Source organism: Bombyx mori, chromosome 28 (genome assembly GCF_030269925.1).
Source record: "Bombyx mori chromosome 28, ASM3026992v2".
Taxonomy (NCBI): Eukaryota; Metazoa; Arthropoda; class Insecta; order Lepidoptera; family Bombycidae; genus Bombyx; species Bombyx mori.
Genome location: NC_085134.1, coordinates 6,623,817 through 6,648,228, shown reverse-complemented (window position 1 = coordinate 6,648,228; position 24,412 = coordinate 6,623,817). Strand labels below are relative to the sequence as shown.

Sequence of the window (24,412 nt, the reverse complement as noted above, 5' to 3'; positions counted from 1 at the left end):
TATGCCCGGTCAAAGAATATGCAGGCTGTTATCGGGGTCAGTCCCCTTCAGGTACTCTGTATAGAGCTATCCACCGTATCGGCCCGAAGTATAGGCGAATCTTTTTTTTTTTGTTTATACATAAGCTAATAGCCTTGAAAGGCTATATCAGCGTCGCCTTAACTAGTAGGTGAGCAAACGAGGCTCAAACCTGATGACGTTGCTAACACGAACCCTAGCAACAGCCGTGCTTCGCAGAATCTACCGCCGGATCGGAAGCGCGACCCACTGAGAAGATCCAGCGAGAAACTCATTGGGCTGTGTCTGAGAGTTAAGGGCGAAGCATCAAGTGGCCGCAATAATAACTTTTGCGTCTACTATTCTATTAACTTCTCTAACTACTCTTATCTTAACTACTACTAAATTCAAAACTGGCGGCTGGAATAGAAAAACATTTAAAAAACAGTTTCGACTATTTAGATAAAAAAAAAACATACAGAACCGTTTAATGTATCAAAATAAAGCATCGAACAATTCTTATTTTTTCCTTCCACGCAGTTCGGGTTCGGAATCGTGCAAACTTTTATGAATTCACCTCAACCTGTATCGATTTATACGTTTTTTTTCTTTCTTTGTGCTTTCTACTGCCTTGCTCCAGTCGCAGCCGAAATCAGTTTAGCTCGCCGTCTTCTACACGACAGTGTTTTTTCGTTAGAAATTCGGTAAGTATGTCTTCTTATTCATTGACGGGTTGATTTTATTAAAAACATTTGTTCGTGTCGCGAATGTGCCCTATTTTTTTCAAATGAATCTTTATGAGTTTGAGTTTGTATTACGTCAGGGGATCTTATCTTATACCTTTAAACGAGCAATTCTTGTATATATATATAATCTAAATCTCGGAAACGACTTCAACGATTTTCATAAAATTTAGTATACAGGGGATTTCGGGGGCGATAAATCGATCTAGCTACGATTTATTTTCAGAAAATGTTGTTTTATTCGTGTTTTCAATAATCAACTCTTCCCGACATCTATTGGCGAATAATAGTACTATTTCTCTTAATTGAGGGCAACTAACCGCTTTGAAGATACGACAAGATGGCGTTATCAAGAGCAAAGCTCGGTCATCATCTAGTCTTAGTTATAAGGGGCTGCGTCAAATGTCATTATCCTGTTCTATACTTCGAACTTTCAGCCGCAGTCCACATTAATACTCCAATAGCTTCTTAATTTTTCTCTTTGCCATGTCATCATACTCAAATGTATGTGATGCATAATTTTCCACCATGCAGAATTACTCGTTGGACAGTTTATCATGCGAAATGAAATTGGGAGAGGATAATGCGACATCTTCAGATGGAATACTTCAAATTGGATATACCACTTATGCGACCACGACGGGGTAACCCAAAGCCGTCGTCGCCCGAAATATGTCTTGTCGGATACCCCGGATTCACTCTCGGTGCTTTTAGGTTCCTCAAGCACCGGTCACCGGCCTCGTCGAACTTATCAGTTACGACAAAGAGATCGATGAGCGAATTAACCCATAGACACAGCCTACTGAGTTTCTCGCCGGATCTTCTCAGTGGGTCGCGATTCCGATCCGGTGGTAGACTCTACGAAGCACTGTTCTAGCTAGGGCTAGTGTTAGCAAATTCTCTCAGTTTAAGAGCTCACCTACCAGCGTAGCGGAAATAGCCCCTTAGGTTACCAGTGAATAGGTAGGGGAAAAAAAGCAATACTTCAAAAATATATAGGATAATAAAAGCAAGTGTTGGACTCCCTAATAATAATGACCATAAATAATAATGTTAATTTTAAATGCCCAGCAAAGCGGGCGAGTACGGCTAGTCATAACAAAAAACAAAACATATTACGGTATACGCAAAACACACAGACAAAACATCATATCGTTATAGTACACTCGAGTCGTGGAACAAGTAAACAAATTTATTTACAAGAACCGGCCCGAACAGTTAAGCCCCTATTTAACCAGAACGAACGCACCTGCTTCGCTCTAACTCCGCAAAATACGGTGACAATGATTATTAGAATAACAGGAATTTATTAATATACAAAAACAAAAAAAAATAATTCAATCTATTAAAATTAATACAGAAACGACTCTGTAGCCTGGGGGTAGGACGTTTTGTGAGTCCACACGGGTAGGTACCACCGCCCTGCCTATTTCTGCCGTGAAGCAGTAATGCGTTTCGGTTTGAAGGGTGGGGCAGCCGTTGCAACTATACTGAGACCTTAGAACTTATATCTCAAGGTGGGTGGCGCATTTACGTTGTGGATGTCTATGGGCTCCAGTAACCACTTAGCATCAAGTGCGCAAATTTTTTCCACGATTACCCACCATAGGGCCACTATGTCAAAAAATAATGAAGATTCCCATTCTGTGACAAATATATTATTATATTAATACTATAACTAACTTAGTTTATTATTAATACACATAATAAGACAGCCGTATGATTAAATTACAAACAAACATATTCTTCTTGTCTTTATTATAGCCTCTTTTTCCATTCAGACCTATCATACGTCATCTCTGTATTCAGACCGGTATAGTCACATTAGGCAACGACAATGTACATGAATCATTGTCACCGTACAATTAGTGAGATGAAATGCGTTGATTGCTCCGCAAACTCGCCGTAAGACATTTCACCTTTTGATTGCATTTGTAAGTGCTTGTTTGACTTTGTTAACCGTCTCTGGAAATTAAGTCATCTATTGAATTGAAATCGAAGTATTCTATTGTATTTAGATTTTAATCGTTTAATTTGTAAGTAATATAATCCAGTCAGTCCAAACAGACCGACTGTGAAGGATTACTGGTGACCCGGAGGCCTTTCCAGTTTCACCAGGACAGGTGGGCGAGAACGGGCTCAGCTAGGAGGGGTGGGATTTGCTAACAGCTGCCCGAGCGCCTCCGAACTGAGTTTCTCGTCGGATCTTCTCAGTGGGTCGCGATTCCGATCCAGTGAAAGATTTGGCGAGGCGGTGGTCTTTCTAGGGAATTTGTTTGCACGCGTTAAAATAGCCTCGTATGCTACCAACGATTAGATTGGGGGAAAAATGCAATCTACAGAAAATTTCAGGTAATGATAAATTCCTCGTTTATCAACCCACAGAGTTTGGTTTATGGGTTGGTACCAAAATCTTACCTGTTCATGTGGTTATAATGAGTTCCAGTTTTAAGGGTACGTTTGGTTGAGAAATGGGCATTGTCTTAAGTAAATTAAACCTTCGGTTTCGTATCTCAAGGATCATTTTTATAACCCGGTAAGCAGAGAGTAAATTGTGAACTCTTGCATCCGAGCCGACATTTATTATTGCCACTCTTCGATTAAGTGATATTCTTGTCTACAAATTTATTTGCACTATACTATTGTTACGCCCTGGGGCTCGGGATAGATAAAACTTTCACCGAATAACAAATTAAAATTCTATTTAACACTTAGAACACTTACAGAACATTTTACAATTCATCATTCACTTCTTCCGCTTCGCTTCAGGTGATCCGTTTGCTGTTTCGCTTCGAGTAGATCCAATTACTAACTTCGTGTCATCTCTGCAACGCTTTTATAGTCGCTACGACATCCCTAGAATTATCGAGAACATTCTCGGTAAGGCAAATCGTTTCGATTTGTGTTTCCGCTATTTGATAATAGATGGCGTTACTCTTATCGGCGTAAAACTATGTAAAAACAAGGTTTTTTGCGCTTTCTATTTGTCAATTGATTTAAAAAAAATATTGTCAAACATTTGACATTGAATTTAATATGCGAACTGTCATTAATAATTTTGATATTATGTTTACCTAAAAGACTATTTAATTCATTATGAATTTAATTAAATGTGAGTCCGAATTCCAAACGAATAGTATATTTTTTATTTTAGTGTTTTCATCCCCAATCCGATCCTCACCGAATCTTGACCTCTCCTGTAGTTTTAAACGAATAGCTGCCTTGTTTCTTATTTATGACCGTTCTTAACAAACATCTCGCTGGCCTCCATAATCAGACCATCTAACTTTACCGTATATTATAATTATCATCCATTGTCTGCAACTTAATCAAATATTATCCATGTTCTAAATTTATGAGCAGAATTTGGCTCCCTGCCAATACAACGTGACGTAATGTGTTTTTCATTTTTATTTTCTATCTTTATTATTTGGTATTTTGTAGACATTGAATTCGGTCACCTCTTTAGCGTCTAGTGAAAAAGACTTATGAAATAAGCCTTGTTTTTTTAAATCTTTTGATTCTACTTTTGGTTGGGATTCCTTTGGTTTTTAATACGCTTTTATTAGCTTCAGACGTATGAATGCATAGTATCAGTAGTTTTAAATATTTTATGAACAGATATGAGTAGAAGGGTTATTTTGATAATATCCTGAAAATCACCTCCGCTTTTTTACAATAAAGTCATTTTTTTCTTACACTATTTTTAATTCAAATTTATTAAAATTTATTTTCTATTTTTTAGTTGGATTTTCTATAAAAGCGTATTTTGTTAGTTTTTTTAAACAATTTTTTTTCTGCCACGTTCCATCCGAGTTTGGAGTAAATTCCCCTTTGCGCTGTTTCCTAAACCCTATGACATGTTCTTCAAACGAGGCTAGCCGAAAGTATTCAGTGGTAGGCAGCGACTTATCCCTAGCATTGCTTGTGTCCATGGGCGACAGTGACTATTTGTTATCAGGTGGAGGACCGTTTTCCTTAGTCGTCTTCCTACAGTTGCAATAAAAGGTGAAAAAAAGAATAGAAAACTTAGGTATATTATGTTTCTAAGATGAGGCTTTTTCAAAAAATTCTAGAATAGTCTTAATTATAATTATAATATTCCTCTTGCGCACAAACTCTGCTATATTGTAGAGATCACATGATTCTTATTTAAAATTCGGTCTAGATATTCAAGAATAATTAGTAAATGAACAATTTTAGACGTACCTAATAAGAGCCAAAGAGCAAAGTGCTGGTTGTTTCAAATATTGAACCAAAAGTTAATATTTTATTTACGATCTCGGCTTACTGCTTTTCTGATCCTGATTGGTAGTCTCTTAGCAAGAATAGAGATTAGTCATGCCATGGGCACAACCGGGCCGCTATCTATGGAAGTCGTCGTGGCCTAAAGGATAAGACGTCCGGTGCATTCGTGTTGAGCGATGCTCCAGTGTTCGAATCTCGCAGGCGGGTACCAATTTTTCTAATGAAATATGTATTTAACAAATGTTCACGATTGACTTCCACGGTGAAGGAATAGCATCGTGTAATAAAAATCAAACCCGCAAAAATTATAATTTGCGTAATCACTGGTGGTAGGACCTCTCGTGAGTCCGCGCGGGTAGGTACCACCGCCCTGCTTGTTTCTGTCGTGAAGCAGTAATGCGTTTCGGTTTGAAGGGTGGGGCAGCCGTTGTAACTATACTTGAGACCTTAGAACTTATATCTCACGGTGGGTGGCGCATTTACGTTGCAGATGTCTATGGGCTCCAGTAACCACTTAACACCAGGAGGGCTGTGAGCTCGTCCACCCATCTAAGCAATAAAAAAGAAATAATACTTTTAACGCTTGTTTGAAGGAAAATATGTAATTAGTTGTTGACTATATTTAAATTAGCGACCCGCCCTCGCTTCGCTTCTGAAACTGTAATTTATTATTGATTTCTCCACTATTTAATGGATGTTATTTATACATATAAACCTTACACTTCAATCACTTTATCTATTAAAAAAAACCGCATCAAAATCCGTTGCGTAGTTTTAAAGTTTTATGCATACATAGGGACAGACAGATATAGGGACAGAGAAAGCGACTTTGTTTTATACTATGTAGTGATATACCTGATAGATAGTTCTTAAAACTTTATTTTTTTAGAAACATGGCGAAGACAGCCGAAGCTGATGTTGAAAAAATGAAGATATTGGAGGAAAGGATCAAAGCGCCATCAATTTGGGGCCGGGTTCCTTGCGGGATTAGGTTCGAAGATTTACAGGACAGGAGATATGAAGACGCCGTGAAACTGCTGAAGAAACATTATCTGCCCGAAGAGGTATTCTTGTTATGATAAATTGGTGTATAACTGTACAACTGATGCATAAATATAACGCGGTTTGCATTAGATTATCAATGAAATCTATATCTATACTAATATTATAAAGAGGAAAGATTTGTTAGTTTGTTTGTTTCGAATAGGCTCCGAAACTACTGGACCGATTTGAAAAATTCTTTTGCCATTAGAAGCCGACATTGTCCCTGATGAATATAGGCTACTTTTTTTAATTTTTTTTTTTTTATTTTTTTTTGGTATCATGTGTGTTTTAATGTTTCCGAAGCGAAGCGAGGGCGGGTCGCTAGTATTAATTAAAACTAGATGATGACCGAGCTTTGTTCGGTTTTTTTTAAAAAAATAGAAAAATTGTCATATTATTCGCCAATAGATGTCGGGAAGAGTCATAAAGTTGATTATTGAAAACACGAACACGTTTTAATCACTGGTGGTAGGACCTCTTGTGAGTCCGCACGGGTAGGTACCACCAGCCTATTTCTGCCGTGCAGCAGTAATGCGTTTCGGTTTGAAGGGTAGGGCAGCCGTTATAACTATACTGAGACCTTAGAACTTATATCTCGAGGTGGGTGGCGCATTTACGTTGTAGATGTCTATGGGCTCCAGTAACCACTTAACATCAGGTGGGCTGTGAGCTCGTCCACCCATCTAAGCAATAAAAAAAAAAACACGAATAAAACAACATTTCAAACAACCTGAAAATAAATCGTAGCTAGATCGATTTATCGCTCCCGAAATCCCCTGTATACTAAATTTTATGAAAATCGTTGGAGCCGTTTCCGAGATTCAGATTATATATATATACAAGAATTGCTCGTTTAAAGGTATAAGATAAGATAAATAGAAACTACCTTCCAAAAAAATAACGATAGATAATTTGGAAAAAACGAATGTTGCACCAATATACCGACTGTATTTTCCCGAACCAAATGTATAATAAAAAATAAAAAATGTCGTACTATGAATTTAATATAGAGCCAGCTACAACAATCTCTAAGTTATACGACGCAATAATAACAACGAAACATGATAAAGAGACTTAGGAATTATTATATCTAGTATTATCGTTAAATTACGTTAATAATTTTGTGGTATATTTTGCGGTAAATAATTGAAACTTTTGTTTGTAAAATCGATTTGTGTATTGTTTTATTTGTAATTTCAAATAAAAGTAGCATGTAAAAGTTAATATTAAACTACTATTGTTTTAAGTAAAATGGCAAACATGCTAGGCTATGTCCGTTGGGCTGGTGGCCGTGGCGCCGACGTTCGCTGGCCCGGCGTCCCGAGGGGGAGGGTGATGGGAGAGATGTGCTCCGCAATACACGCTTCACTCTCCCCCCTTTGCCTTTTCATGAGTTCTGTCTCATGCGAGGTTTGGACGTGGGTTGTTGAGCGCCTTTTTTTTTTTTCCTACCTACGCTGATAGCCTTGAGAGGCTATATCAGCGTCGCCTTAACTAGTAGGTGAGCTCAGGGGGCTCAAACCTGATGACGTTGCTACCACGAACCCTAGCAAGAGCCGTGCTTCGCAGAATCCACCACCAGATCGGAAACGCGACCCACTGAGAAGATCCGGCGAGAAACTCAGTGGGCTGTGTCTGAGGGTTAATTTGCTCGTCGAGCCCTTCGTCGCAAGCGACAGGTTCGACGAGGACGATGACCGGTGCTTGAGGTACCAAAAAGCACCGTTAGTGGATCGGGAGGATCCGAAATGACGTGCTTAGGGCGACGTCGACTGCTTTCCATTCTTTCCGCAGGATCGGGAATGTAGTTACTGGCGGCCGCGATGAGAGGGTTCTCGTGTCGTGCCGCTTTATCGAAGTGGAGAGTGACTGGAGGTTTTAGTCAGTTCGACTCCGACATGCCCCGCCCTCCATCCCCAGTAGAAGACGGAAGTCTGGCTATTTCCTCTGGACAAAAAAAAAAGGCTATGTCCGATAGTATTAGCTATTCTTTCCCACAGTTCAACAGTATTATTGTTAGGATGGTTACCGTCTTCAGTTTCAGTATCAAGTTTAATTAAAACGTTTTTCATTAAAATACTTCAAAGCATTCCAATTTGAACGCCCAAAACGCTTTCTAACAAAAGAAATTATAATCGACGAACAAGAACTTCTAGACACATGCTCACATTCCATTCGGATAAACAAATGCCCATCGAACCAAACCAGTTGAGAGCTTTAGTTAGGGATTTCAAACAAATTACTGAAACTAATCGAGAAAAGCGAAGATTTTTTAAATACAAATTTTATTCTCTTGGTGGAGCTTATAGCGCAGTTTATTAAAAAAGTCTAAAAGATATTTCAAGTATTTTTCGAGTGGGCTTGGGTGGGGTTCGAATGGGAGCGATTAAAGTTTTTGGAAATAACTTATTACTTAGTCACTAACTTAGATTGTAGTGTGTAAGTTCACAGAAATATGTACTAGTTTGATATTCGCAAAATAATAGAAATGTTTGTATATAATATGTAATATATAGAAATTGATAAACGTAAGATTAAACTTCATTAAATTTACGACTCGCAACCAAGAAAAGACACAACGAATGGTTTAGATAAAATAAAAGGTTTTTTATTGCTATTATTGGCGTAAGACCATACCACCTACCTAATGGTAGGTAGTCACTGTAATTGACAATTTATGGATAGCAGAAATACCAAGGACCTACCAACCGAGTCGCTTACTGTGGAAACGAAGATGCTGGCGACATCCACGGATCCCTTCGTATTGGCAAATGATACTTTCTGGAATCCAATAACACTTGCAATAGATGCCTTCAGCTCCAACACTAGGAGCGGGCTTACGGACACTGGCAACCGTACTCGTTGAACTCTATAAAGAGTGCGACGTGCATCCTAATCCATACATCAACCCGGTGGGTTTCTTGCCGGATCTTCTCAGCGGGTTGCGATTCCGATCTGATAGTAGACGTATTCGCGAAGCTGCCTTTGAGTTGTTAGGTCTCCTTCGGAGGTACTCAGGCAGCTGTTGGAAAATCCCACACCTCCTGGCTGAGCCCGTGCTCGCCCACCTGTCTTGGTGAAACTGGAAAGGCCTTCGGTTCAACCGTAATCCTTCGTAATTCCTTCATAAAAAAAATAACTCCGGAAACTCAAGTACATTCTTGTACTTACAGAATAATAGTATTGTATAAATAGCTGGTGGTAGGACCTCTAGTGAGTCCGCACGTGTGGGTACCACCACCCTGCCTATTTCTGCCGTGAAGCAGTAATGCGTTTCGGTTTGAAGGGTGGGGCAGCCGTTGTAACTATACTGAGACCTTAGAACTTATATCTCAAGGTGGGTGGTGCATTTACGTTGTAGATGTCTATGGGCTCCAGTAACCACTTAACGCCATGTGGGCTGTGAGCTAGTCCACCCGTCTAAGCAATGAATAAAAAAAGTTTTATTTTCAATTGATTATTTTGAGCATAATCGCCATAAAGGTAACCCCAACCTATATCTTACTGATTGCTTTTCGGTCACTTCTTTCCAAGCACAAAATACCTTAATTAAGTAAATTAAGATTTTTCGAACGGGCAATTCATCTTTTTTCTTAGGCAGTTTCTTAATTAAGCAGCCAAGGCGAAAGCAATGGGTATTTCAGTCTGCGTTTGTTACTCCAGCGAGAATATTATATTACAAATTTTTTAATTTCTATGAATGTGTTTTTTATATAAGTCAAGGCTGTTAAGAAACTTCGTTTTTCGTGGTTTTCTCTTTCCTCTTTTGAACAATTTTTTTTGTACTAGTAGTCTCACGGTAGTCGAAATTCAACTGTAATTAATTGAAATTATAAGTTTGTATACTCTTATGATTCTATTGTCAAAGAATTATTATACTTCCGTAATCACAGATTTCGCCAAGACTACACTTTAGGTAAATATTAACAAAGACAAACAATATTTAATCTATTCTCAATTTGACCACAGACGTCAAGAACAAAAGTTTGACAATAAATAAATAGTATGCATGCGTGTTGCGTCAAATAAATGGTAGTGTGTGTAATGTTTTTTTAATTGATTTAATGTATTTTTAGGCATAATTAAAAAAATATTAACATTCTGCACTCCTTCTCTATATTCTCTATAAGTGTGGAAAATTTCATACTCCTCCGTCCGCGCAATTTCCGTAAAAAGGGATACAAAGTTTTTCCTTCACATATTAATATATAGATGATTTTTGTTGATTTACAACTAAATGATGGAACAGTAAGTCAGAGTGAATCCTTCGGTCAGCTATGCCTTTATTGCTCGTTAAGGCAACGAGCAAGTTCAAGGATTTATCTAACAGATCTGATCCTGCTATCGCGAAGATGAAAATCACAGTCAAAGAAACTGCCAGACCCTAAGAAGATACTATTATATAATTTCAAAGAAGTAACACCTCGCTCGTCCGTGTTTTTATTTATTTTTTATTGCTTTGATGGGTGAATGAGCTCACGGATCACCTGATGTTAAGTGGTTACCGGAGCCCATAGACATCTACAAATAAATGCCGCCACCTACCTTGAGATATGAGATATGGTCTCAGTTTTTACAGTACAACGGCTGCCCCACCCTTCCGAAACGCTTCATGTTTCACGGCAGAAATAGGCAGGGTGGTGGTACCTACCCGTGCAGACTCACAAGACTTCCTACCACCAGTAATTATGCAAAATTTTTTTTTTTTTTTTTATTACTTTAATGGGTGGACGAGCTCACAGCCCACCTGGTGTTAAGTGGTTACTGAAGCCCATAGACATCTACAACGTAAATGCGCCACCCACCTCGAGATATAAGCTCTAAGGTCTCAGTATAGTTACAACGGCTACCCCACCCTTCGAACCGAAACGCATTACTGCTTCACGGCGGAAATAGGCAGGGTGGTGGTACCCACCCGCGCGGACTCACAACAGGTCCTACCACCAGTAATTACGCAAATTATAATTTTGCGGGTTTCATTTTTATTACACGATGTTATTCCTTCACCGTGGAAGTCAATCGTGAACATTTGTTGAGTACGTATTTCATTTGAAAAATTGGTACCCGCCTGCGGGATTCGAATACCGGTGCATCGCTTTAACACGAATGCACCGGACGTCTTATCCGTTAGGCCACGACGACTTCAAACATCGACATAATTACTTCAGTGCGCCGCGTAGGGCACCGGTGACCTACACGGCAGTCAACGTGTTGACGAAAAATTATTTGATTGTAAAGTGCGGATGTTTAACGATTGTAGGTAATGTTGATTTGGAAATCAGCCGGTTATCAAATTCATTGGGATAGTACAAGCTTAGAATAGATCTATTTTATTATTCCTATTTCAATCTTAAGCTTTTATTTCATTATCAATCAATTCCTTCACTGTTTCTAACATGGGCTTGTAATGTTTTTGGAACGAAGTTCCTTATGGGACGATGCGGAGGGGTACCCTAACCGGGAAAAAACGTCCGTAACGTAAGATTTTCATTAGTAATGCACACAATGTACGACTTAACTTTGTAAAAACGTACAAACAATAACATATTTTTTTTATCATTCACTGCCTACGATCTTAGAGCGTTCGTTTGCGCAATACACTAACTCTTATGCAAACAACCGTGAATGAAGTGTACCACAATAAGTTCGCACGTTACCGAATGACCGTGGGTTGTTGCGAAACCTCCAGTTTTATTTTCTTTATACCTCGAATAGAACTTATAATTAATATTTTTATAATAAGGAACTTCGTTCCTATCCGGTGTCCCACGACACCACACATCTTTTTTTTTTAATTCAAGTGTATCTCGTTTGGAATCTTTTTGATTTTGGGCTTAAACGAATTTTTAATGAAATGCTTTCAATCATCGTAGGTAACGTACAGGTCAGTTAAATTATCCGAAGACAGGGAGGGCACCGATGAGTTCACACACAATTTGAGGATCTGGATGAAGGATAAGATGTCTATAGCCGCCGTCAAGGAGGGAACGGACCAGCTCGTCGGATTACTCATCATGCGGATACAAGAGAAATGTTAGTTTCAATCTTGTATTTAACATTATTAGCGCTATTTTCGACTGGCAAAAGGACTTTTTAATACGCTTTTATTAGCTTCAGACGTATGTATGTAACGGAATCTTTGAACATAATTTTGACCCCCTTCAAAACGTCGGATTAACTCAAAATTTGCTATACTTATTAAGGATTGATGACAAGTCAATATTAAACGAAAAATTGAAATTCAACTAAAAAATTAAAAATAAATAATCAGTTAAAAATAGCGTAAGAAAAAGTAATTTTATTGTAAAAAAAACGTGGGGTGCTTGGTATCAGTAGCTATAAATATTTTATGAACAGATATGGTAGAAGGGTCATTTTGATAATATCCTGAAAAGCACGCTTTTTTATTATACAATAAAATCACTTTTTCTTACACTACTTTTAATTCAAATTTATTGAAATTTATTTTCTATTTTTTAGTTGGATTTTCTATAAAACCGTATTTTGTTAGTTTTTTTAAATTATTATTTATTTTTTTGCATAGATAAGTCAATTAAGAGCTCCCCGCTCATTAGGTGCTAAGTTAATAGCCGAAACCCATAGACATTAGTGTAATAGATACACTACATAAAATTGTAGTTAAAACCCTTTTTTTAGAAGAAACAGAGCGTGCATTGATATCTCTTAGTAATTGCGAGAAATGCTTAAATGTGTTGAGACTTGACTGTGGTTTGTGTGATTTGTAAAACGCCAAATTATTGGAATTTGGCAGTATCTATATATTAATACGTGAAGCAAAAACTTTGTATCCCTTTTTACGAAAATTGCGCGGACGGAGGAGTATGAAATTTTCCACACTTATAGAGAATATAGAGAAGAAGTGCACAATGCTAATTTTTTTTTTAAATAATGCATAAAAGATACATTAAATCAATAAAGAAAACTTTACACACACTACATACCATGTATTTGACGCACACACACATGTATACTATTTATTGTCAAGCTTTTGTTCTTGACGTCTGTTGTCAAATTGAGAATAGATTAAATATTGTTTGTCTTTGTTAATATTTTTTATAGTGTAGTCTTGGCGAAATTTGTGATTATAGAAGTATAAAATACAATCATAATAGTGTACAAGCTTACAATTCCAATTAATTATAGTCTATTGCGGGACCTCTAGTTTCAATAAAACTCTAATCAGATTTCTTATAAAGGACACAATGAATTATATTTGCTCTCAAGTCACATCAGTCTACATTCGCACAGTTGCACAGATAACACACATCAATTTGAATAATCTGTACCAAAACGTTTACAAATATTTATATAATGACTAGCTGACCCGGCAAACGTTGTATTGCCTTAAATAAGATTTCTAGGGAAATTCTACTGTAGAAAAAAAAACCTCATTTAACCACATAATACCTCATTATAAACAAAAAAAAATATCCAAAAAATTAAAATAAAAAATAAATGTTTGGGGTGGACAACCCTTTTCACTTAGGGGTATGAAAAATAGATAGTAGCCGATTCTCAGACCTACTGAACATACTATTGATACACAAATAAAACCAAAAAAACATGGCTGAAAAATGTATAGTATTGTATAGCTCTCAAATATATTAAGTGTATAATCTATGATGTATAGTGAGTAAGTAAGACAGGAGACCGGCTTCGTCCTCATCCCTACTACGTGATGTTTGCTGGATGAGTGGTGACACCTGGCGGGGATAGCTGATCGATTGATAGTTGATCAGTAGTCGACCGGCGGGGGGGGGAGATCAAATTCGATTTAAAAAAAATCATAATTAAAGGAACTTGAAATTATAAACTCTGAATAAGAATTTATCGTACTACAATTATAATATTTGATTGCCATCTTGCAACCTTATTGCGGATTTGTGCATAGAATAAAAAAAATATTAATCGGGATGGAAAAATAGGGGTTGATCATATAAGAGTGAAAATTGAGAGTAATATGATTTTTTTTATTTTAAGTCATGACAAAACAAAATAAAAAATTTACCAAAAAAATTTAAGTTTGTAATTAACAAATAAAAAATAGGGGTTGATCATAGAGGGATGAAAAATTGAGAGTAACATCAGATTTTTTTTTTAATTCATGACAAAATAAAAATAAAAATGAAAATCTTGCCAAAAAAATTAAAGTTTATAATTAACAAATAAAAAATAGGGGTTGATCGTAGAGGGGTGAAAATTTCAGAGTAATATGATTTTTTTTATTCTACGTCATGACAAAATGAAAACAAAATTCTCGCAAAAAAATTTAAAGTTTTTAATTAGGAAATATAAAATAAGGGTTGATCGTAGAGGGATGAAAATTTAGGGTTGTATGTATTTTTGTATGCTGTATCATAAAAAAATAAAAACAAAAAAAATTGTCTAAAAAATAAAAAATAAAATTTAGGGGTGGACTACCCCTAACATTTAGGGGGATGAAAAATAGATGTTGGCCGATTCTCATAGATACCGGATAAGCACAAAAAGTTTCATCAAAATCGGTCAAGCCGTTTCGGAGGAGTATGGCAACGAAAACTGTGACACGAGAATTTTATATATTAGATCTACTATTTAAATTTATTTATTAAATTTATATATTATAAGAAATCTAATATTAAAAAATATATTTCATATTTAAAAAAAAAAAGACATGCCCGCTGAGTTTCTTGCCAATTCTTCTCAGGACGGAGACTAGTTCTTGTGAATTGGCGGTAGTTCTTTTGACGTTCAACAAGTATGTACTTTCATTTATGTTGAATAAAATTTTTTTGATTTTGATTTGATTTGATTTGTTTCAACACAAATAACCTAAATACAATCTGTTAAATATATTTAAAATTCCACTAAAGCATTATCTAAGACACGCCCCAGTCCATTATGTTTCCAAACAGAATCTATTTGACTATCTATCCGTATAAAACTCGATTTCCATCCGTACGTTGGCCGTAACATTAGGAGGTGGATTCCTTGAATGCCTTTGAGCCTAAATTTTTACTGCATCCGTAAAGAGAATTCCGATTCAGCTCGTACGATTTTTTTGTGTGGCCCGATTTGTAAGATATAAGCGATTGCAATATTTAATAATCTTCTATGTTCTATATATATAAAAATGAATTGCTGTTCGTTATTCTCGCTAAAATTCGAGAACGGCTCGACCGATTTGGCTAATTTCAGTCTTGAATTATTTGTGGAAGTCCAGAGAAAGTTTTAAAGGTAGACAAATATGAAAATGCTCTGAATTATATAAAAACAAACAATTTTGTTTTTCCTTTGATGTGTCCCCTTGATGTGTCTTTTATTTATCGATTGAGGCACAGTCTGCCGGGTTAGTTAGTTTATAATAAAGTAAGTTTTTGTAATGTTTTGTTTTGGAAGTTTTATTGGTGGTAGGACCTCTTGTGAGTCCGCACGGGTAGGTACCACTGCCCTGCCTATTTCTGCCGTGAAGCAGTAATGTGTTTCGGTTTGAACGGTGGGGCAGCTGTTGTAACTATACTGAGACCTTAGAACTGATATCTCAAGGTGGGTGGCGCATTTACGTCGTAGATGTCTATGGGCTCCAGTAACCACTCAAAAACCAGGTGGGCTGTGACCTCGTCCACGTACCTAAGCAATAACAAAAAAAAATTAAGCGATTGCAATATTTAACAACTTAAAGTCCATTTTTGTTTTGTTTTGTTTTTTTGGAAGTTTATTTGTTTATTGCAATGAAGAAGTTCACAGACCAACTGGTGTTAAGTTGCTACCTAACTTCATAGACAACAACGTAAAAACCCACTTTGAGACACAATTTTTAAGTATCAGTTTTATAGTATAGCAGCTAGTCAACTCGCCAAACCGAAACGCATTAACTGCTACGCGGTAGAAAAAGCTAGAATAGTGGTATCTTTGCGGGACAGACTAGACGCTGAATAAAGTTTTTTAGGGTTTAAGCTTTTGACGCTACCTCTATTATCCTGTCGAAAAGTTAGAAGACTGTAAATTAAATCTGCTTACTAACTTGTTGTGGTTTCGTTAAGCTTAATAAGTTACAATAGCCAGACGAGTAAGAGCAAAAATTACCTTTATTAGTTCATTGAATTTTTATTTAGGAAACTAAGCACACATAGCATATGCTATTTGTGACTTTAGGAAGTACAAGTGTCCGCTTACAAATATCGTCAAAAGGCCCATCATCATAGTATAGTGATAGTATTAATTATTTGGTGAATAAGTGTATCATTTGAGATATTGAAAGTTCATTTTATTTTCAAACTTATTTGTTCTTGTGATGTGGGTTAGATTTAAATTTTCATTTTTATTGATGGTGGGGACTTTTTGGCGGGAACGCGAGGAGTGAAGTTGTGTGATTTGTTTTATTTTGTCTATTTAGTGTTTCTTCGGTTTTAAATGTGTAATAATGGTGGTTTATTAACTATTTAATATCTGTGAAAGTGCACAAATGTGGAAAAATGAAACAAAGTCGCTGGACGTAACTTCTCGGGATCCTCCAAAAAGTCCACTGAAAAAATCTTAGTAAATGACCACCATTTTACTGAGATTATATTTCATCCCATTTCATTTCATTTAATTTCATCCCAGTTGATGAATGTCTCAAATTAGTCGTGTTCATTTCATTTCACTCCATAATATAATTTTTCATAAAAATATGAATATAAATTAAAATAAGACATGACTGAAAGGCATCAGTTAACAGGTCATAAAATCCCTTAAAAAAAAATTGGTGGTGGTGGTAGTTTAATCTGTTCCATTACTGCAATCAAAGTGGCTACTAACAATGTTAATATGTAGCTAATGGATATCTCATCTAGTTTTCTGCTTAAAATCAGTATAATAATGTTTTAATTTTAAAGATTCAAGTAGATGAAGCATTGAAAAAAAAAAAGAAATTTAAAAACCTTTTAATCGCTTTTCTTTCATAGCTTACGCGCTGTTTCTGGTACGTAAATTGGATTCGAAGTAGTCGATAGGGGTAGGTCTATATTAGGGGGATGCTGATGGTATCGATACAAAACGGTACATACTGACTGCTCGTTATGTTACATGAGGTTTACGTTCGAGATCTTTTTAAAAGAAAATAACCGCGTAGGTGAATGAATACTCGATAAAACAAACATACTCATCGATTTTGCTTTGTATGTTTGTTTGCATCTTTGAGTGGTATTTTTTAACGACTTCAAGAAGTCCGATTAACTTATAGGTACTCATCAAAGATTCATGACAGTATAATAATTTTGTTACATTTTATACTTTCGTAATGTCCTGACCAAAAGATTGATTTTTGATTGGTTTACTATTTAAGCGTGTTTTTTTTTATTTTCTAAACTACTTAAATAAATGATAGTATTGGTAAGCATTCTCATCGATAGCCTTCACAACCCACTGAGTTTCTCACCGGATCTTCTCAGTGTGTCGCGTTTCCAATCCGGTGGTAGATTCTGCGAAGAACTGCTCTTGCTAGGGCTAGTGTTAGCAAATTCTCTCAGGTTGAGCCCGTGAGTTCAATTACCTGGAATAGGCTGGAATAGGCTTTCAGGCTTCCAGTGAATTGGTAGGGGAAAAAAGTAAATTTAAAGTCAAAATTTCAATCGCAATGCTAGCTTAATGTTAATTATTAAATGGCTCCGTCAGCCATTCATATTAGTTTACTGTCGAGCTTCTGAAGTGAGTTTAAAGAAGTTTCTGGTCGTTTTTGCTTTACAGGATTGCTTATGGGCGTAGGTCAAGGTGGCTGATGGATTGGACCATTAAGCACCAGTCGTGGGTCATGAACTATATCTTTTTGTTGTTGCCTAGACGGGTGGACCAACTCACACGGTCGATTTGGGGTAAAGTGTCTACCGGAGCCCATTCGACTTAAGACACGAATTCTAAGTCTCAGTTTTATCGTACTACGGTTGCCCCACCCCGCAAACTGAATCGCATTATTAGGGTGTCTACCCTTGCAAGTTCATAAGACATCCTACCACCAAGATGTGCCGCGAAGTTACATATTATCTTATAGAATGGTATGTTACTTCAGGCTGTAAAAAAAAAGGAAAGGTCTATAAATATTTTTATACAAAAAAAGACGGTAGTTAGCACAATATTCAAACGTCTACAATTAACACATTAGTTTGTTAATGTGACCACGAAAACTGTAAATGTAAATAATAAAACTAGCACAAGTATGTAAGGTTAGGAAATTATTGGTGGTAGGACCTCTTGTGAGTCCGCGCGGGTAGGTACCACTACCCTGTCTATTTCTGCCGTGAAACAATAATGCGTTTCGGTTTGAAGGGCAGCCGTTGTAACTATACTGAGACCTTAGAACTTATCATCTCAAGGTGGGTGGCGCATTTACGTTGTAGATGTCTATGGGCTCCAGTAACCACTTCATACCAGGTGGGCTGTGAGCTCTTCCACCCATCTAAGCAATAAATAAATGAAAATAATGTTCAGTGAATTGAGCTTGTTGTTGGATTTTCTCAGTGGCTCGCGATTTCGATCCGGTCCGATTCTGATAAGCACTGCTTGCTAGGGCTAGTGTTAGCAGACTCTTAGGTTGAGCCCCGTGCGCTCACTTACTAGCCATTGTATAGCTGGAATAGGCTCTTAGGGTACCAGTGAATAGATAGATAGGGAAAAAGATAGCCTTATAAGTCCATATTTTGTACTTAGTCAGCTTACTCGTCTACTTACAAGGGCAATAAAATAAAAACTGTAAATAATAAAACTAGCACAAGTAAGGCTAGGAAATTGTTAAACTAAAATAATGTAATAAACATTTGAAACATTTCTGAAAACGAAGACAGTTGAATTATTAAAATTTAAATTTGATTCGAATCACCGCCTCCGTACGTTTGTTTGAAGAGGAGACTTAAAACTATCATCACGTAAGACCGGCTTTCGTTGCGCGCAAAACAGCCAGCGCAAGCTACTATAATCCGTTTTCTTTCTAACCGAAGGTGCATTTTCGCGTACGTTCAGCCGCATAAAGATAACTCACAACGAGCTCTACACATCAGTAATGAAATTTTACAACGAAGTAGAGAAGCCGGTGTGTATTTACGAAGCGCTCGGCGTCCGGAGATACTTCAAGATTTATATAGTCGCTTTGAAGAATCGTTACAGGCACAGAGGTGAGTGAGAGCAGATTGTCAACAATCATACTTAAAAACATACATGGGACAGCCGATGTACTGTAAAAATTGAGACATTAAAACTCATGGTACAAGTTGGTGGCATGATTTAGGTTATAGACGTCTATGGGCTCCGGTAACCATTTAACACCGGGTGGGCCGTGAGTTCGTCCACCCATATAAGCATAAAAAAACACGTGTGGTACTCGGGGACTGCCGCGGTAAGGCTATTGCATAGTATTTTTTATCAACTTATGCAATTATAATTAGACAATAATAATTCAATATTAAAACAATAATAAATTAACTGTCCCCTTCACACTCATAATCTAGACCGCGCGAGAGAGAGATGGGCAGACTTTTCATGATGCGCATGCAGTGCGACGTCACGCCGCGCGCTTATTCACAAACACTACACAAGCGTAACCTGTGTTATTTATCTAAGATGTCGTTCCGAAGAGTTTTGTGACTGCCAATGGAGTACAAAGTCAATAATTCGTTTTTCTGATTTACCAATCATTGTCCAAAAGTCAGATTGCCGCCTTTGATAATAGTCGACTCATATACAAGTTCCGAACAACAACATTCGGACCGTCGGTCTATCGGGAAAATTTCACCCGCTCGGTGGAAGATCTTCCCTTTGTTGTTAAGCTTCCCAAACCGGTAACACCGACGTGATATTACTGATCGGCTAGGTAATTAGACAGTGTCCAAAAGAGCCCATAATTATTAAAAACTACAAATACATAGTTTCAGTGTACCTAATAGGGGTTAAAGTATGACATTGCCGTTTTATTGTAATAGGTACTTAGAATTGACATAGAACTTAACTCTACAGGAACTGCAATTTCGTCACCCTCCGTATTCGCCAGACCTTGCTCCAACGGACTACCATTTTTTTCGTGATTTGACCAATTTTCTACGTGATAAAAAGTTTTCTTTCCAGGAGGCAGTACAAAATGCTTTCACATAGTTTGTAGATTCTAGATCACCAGATTTCCTATTAGATGGCAGCAATGTATAAATATTTTGGTTAAATAAATATGTTAAATGAAAAAAAAAAACGAAATTCAATTTTTCAGTACAAATCGGCAATTTCATAGTTTAACCCCTAATATTTTCTTTTATTGAGGTTAATATAAATGTTATGGTAAATTAATAGAAAGATTTATGATTTGATCTAAACAGGGGAAAAATATGGGCCGCACTTATAAGCTTGAGTCACGAGATCACCCGGTCGTGAAGTTAATTTGTTTTATTTTAAATGGGTCTTAGTTCATTGCACCGAGAATTAAGTATTGTGTGTCATGTTTTATTACGTTGTATTTTTTTTTATTTTCCTTGTACTCACTGAAAACCGAAGAAAATATTCTAAATGTTTTTTACTGGTGGTATTTTTTTTATTTTTTTTTATTGCTTAGATGGGTGGACGAGCTCACAGCCCACCTGGTGTTAAGTGGTTACTGGAGCCCATAGACATCTACAACGTAAATGCGCCACCCACCTTGAGATATAAGTTCTAAGGTCTCAGTATAGTTACAACGACTATCCCACCCCTCAAACCGAAACGCGTTACTGCTTCACGGCAGAAATAGGCAGGGCGGACTCACAAGAGGTCCTACCACCAGTGATTACGCAAATTATAATTTTGCGGGTTTGATTTTTATTACACGATGTTATTCCTTCACCGTGGAAGTCAATCGTGAATATTTGTTAAGTACGTATTTCATTCGAAAAATTGGTACCCGCCTGCGAGATTCGAACACCGGTGCATCGCAACAACGAATGCACCGGACGTCTTATCCTTTAGGCCACGACGACTTCTAACTTCTAACTAGTAGGAACTTTTGTGAGTCTATTTCTATATTTCTGCCGTGAAGCAGTCATGCGTTTCGGTCTGAAGGTTGGGGCAGCCGTTGTAACTATAATGAGAACTTATATCTCAAGGTGGGTGGCGCGTTTACATTATAGATGTCTATGGGCTACAGTAACCATTTAACTCCAAGTGGGCTATGAGCTCGTCAACCCATCTAATCAATAAAAAATAATAATTAAATAATGTATTAGTGTCACTTTTGACTTTCTCAGCCGTGTGAGCGAACGTTCTTAATTGCGTCAAGCATTTTGGTACCAAAATTTTATTTAGGTTCTGCAGCTAGTAAAAAACTAAGGCACATTCATCTATACTAATATTATAAAGAGGAAAGATTTGTTTGTTTGTTTGTTTCGAATAGGCTCCGAAACTACTGGACCGATTTGAGAAATTCTTTTTCCATTAGAAGCCGACATTGTCCCTGATGAACATAGGCTACTTTTTTTTTTATTTTTTTGGTTTCATGTGTGTTTTAATGTTTCCGAAGCGAAGCGAGGGCGGGTCGCTAGTTCGCTTATAAAGCGATTGATATAAACTATCTCAAATAGACAATCCGTGTAATTCGCTGTGTGGCCAAACCGTTCGCTCCCTGTATCAAAATAAAAATGTTTAAGGCCTGTTTTTTTTTTTCTATGGCCACATAAAAAAATAATTCATTTAAGTAATTTCAAAGAAAAGTTTTTAACTTTCAACATTTATCTGGTAATTTTAAAATCAGTCTATAGATTCGTGGCTCTAGTATACAAAGTAATAAGATAATAATTATTGATTGCAAATATTCACTCATGAAGACTATTTTTTTGTTGGTGAATATTTTCGTATCATTGGTATATCTAATTATTTAATTCCAGGTATAGCAAAAGAACTGATAAAAGCCGCGATAGCATTGAGCGCGAGTGCCAATGTACCTGCTGTATCGGGAATATTCACAACGGAAAGGCTGCAACAGATAGCTGATGAATTAGGCTTCAAGAAACTAAATGAAATTTATTATGTTAGATATTTGGTTGATAATCAGGTGAGCTGTGATTGGGAACTGAGAGGTAAAATTGGAATCTATATATTAATACATGAAGCAAAAACTTTGTATCCCTTTTTACGAAAATTGGACGGACGGAGGAGTATGAAATTTTTCACACTTATAGAGAATATAGAGAAGAAGTGCACAATGCTAATATTTTTTTAAAATAATGCATTAAAGATATATTAAATCAATAAAGAAAACATTACACACACACACTACATACCATGTATTTGACGCACACACGCATGCATAGTGCAATCTATTTATTGTCAAACTTTTGTTCTTGACGTCTGTGGTCAAATTGAGAATAGATTAAATATTGTTTGTCTTTATTAAAAAAAAATTAAAACTTTATTAGTGTAGCGCCTTGGCGAAATTTTTGATTATAGAAGTATAAAATACAATCATAATAGTGTACAAACTTACAATTCCAATTAATTATAGTCGAATTTCGACTACTGCAGAACCTCTAGTATAATATTAACAGGGGATAAGTCATATCTGGCCCTAAGCTTCGATTCGCTGTACTATGGGAAACTGATATACATTTTTTTATTGGATAGATGGGTGGACGAGCTCACAGCCCAATGGGCGTTAAGTGTTTACCGGAGCCCATAGATATATACAACGTAAATGCCGCTACCTACCTTGAGATATGAGTTTAAAATTCTCAGTATAGTTACGACTGCCCCAACCTTCAAACCGAAACGCATTACTGCTTCACGGCAGAAATAGGCAGGGTAGTGGTACCTAACCATGCGGACTCACAAGAGGTTCCACCACCAGTAAATAGTATTTGCTTACGTTTAAATATACGTTAAATGCTTTGACAAAGAGTAAACAAATTTGTTCATAGAAAGAATGTTTTCACGAAACTTAATTTTAAAATTAAACAAATATTGTTTGTTGCCATAGATGGTTTTCTGCGATACCGGCGAAGGAAACTATGGTGCTGCCCTAATGGTATACAGGATACCGGACGTCGAAGAACCTCAAGAGTTACACACTCAGCATTCATCCCGATTTAATATCCAACCTATTGGCGATGATGATGACGAGCAAGATGATTAAAAACCGTTTCAGGGTGATGATGTTTCGATAAAATGTTTTAAAGAAGTATTTGATAATAAAGAAGATGGGTTCATGATAATTTTTTGTTAATCTATTGTTGGCATTTATTGGTAGAATGCACGTTTGAGATGGTATGGATATAGTGTGATGAGACGAAATGACGATGAAGATGGTAAGAGAGTTTTAACTATGAATCTGGAAGGCTTTAGAGGAAGAGGTAGACCTAAGAAGAAATGGATGGATTGCGTGAAAGACGATATGTGTAAGAAGGGAGTGAGCGAAGAAATGGTATATGATAGAGGAGTATGGAGGGAGAAAACATGTTGCGTCGACCGCAGGTGACTGGGAGAAGGGCAGGAGAATGGTGATGATTGATTGGAAGAATCACTTCATACTTGTCTAAGGTCATATAAGATACTGGCAACCAGATATATATTTGAAAGCTATTACGGAGACGCGTATAAACGTAAAAGTAGACAGAAATGTTCTGAATTAAAACCACTTTGTGATAGAATCTCGCGTTGTTTATTAACACGACTTCGTATAAATGTATCCTTGTTGTCTGGTTCTTACCTTATCTTACTGTGTGGAATTGACGCAGCATGTCATATTTTTCAATTCGGACCATCTCAGCACTCACATATCCATGCGCTCGCATACTGGTGGTAGGACCCCTTGAGTCCGCACGGGTAGGTACCACCGTCCTGCCTATTTCTGCCGTGAAGCAGTAATGTGTTTCGGTTTGAAGGGTGGGGCAGCCGTTGTAACTATACTGAGACCTTAGAACTGATATCTCAAGGTGGGTGGCGCATTTACGTCGTAGATGTCTATGGGCTCCAGTAACCACTCAAAAACCAGGTGGGCTGTGAGCTCTTCCACCCATCTAAGCAATAAAAATACCCTGTTTCGCACAGTTCATCCAGGCCTTTTTGGGACGACCCATCTCCTCATATTACCATCTACTTTCATATCCAAGGTATTTTTGGTCACATGGTGTATATATATGTAAATCTTTGAACGTAATTTTTGCTGATTTCGTGACGTCTGATTAGGTAGAAAATTTACACACGCATCAAGGACCTAGTGGCGGAGGTGTGGCGAAAATTTTATATTTTAATTCTTTTATGAAATTGTTTGTTCTTAATATTGTATTTGTGATGGAAGTAATATTTAATGACGTCACTGCATACTATAAAACGCCCGTGTTGTTTGTTTTACAATATACATTCATTGTTTGCGTTGTTGTGTTGAGGTTATATTTCAATTT

General features: G+C 36.9%; 1 protein-coding gene across 1 annotated transcript; it reads left to right on the top strand.

Annotated features, from left to right (window-relative positions):
• The first annotated feature begins 3,755 nt into the window (after positions 1-3,755).
• Positions 3,756-24,396, top strand: LOC101735827 (uncharacterized). The gene is made up of 6 exons (XM_062676836.1): positions 3,756-3,852; positions 5,878-6,052; positions 11,906-12,065; positions 19,004-19,177; positions 21,902-22,068; positions 22,990-24,396. The coding sequence occupies exons 2-6, from the start codon at positions 5,882-5,884 to the stop codon at positions 23,143-23,145; spliced, it is 828 nt and encodes a 275-aa protein (XP_062532820.1). The 5' UTR covers positions 3,756-3,852; positions 5,878-5,881; the 3' UTR covers positions 23,146-24,396.
• The last annotated feature ends 16 nt before the right edge of the window (positions 24,397-24,412 follow it).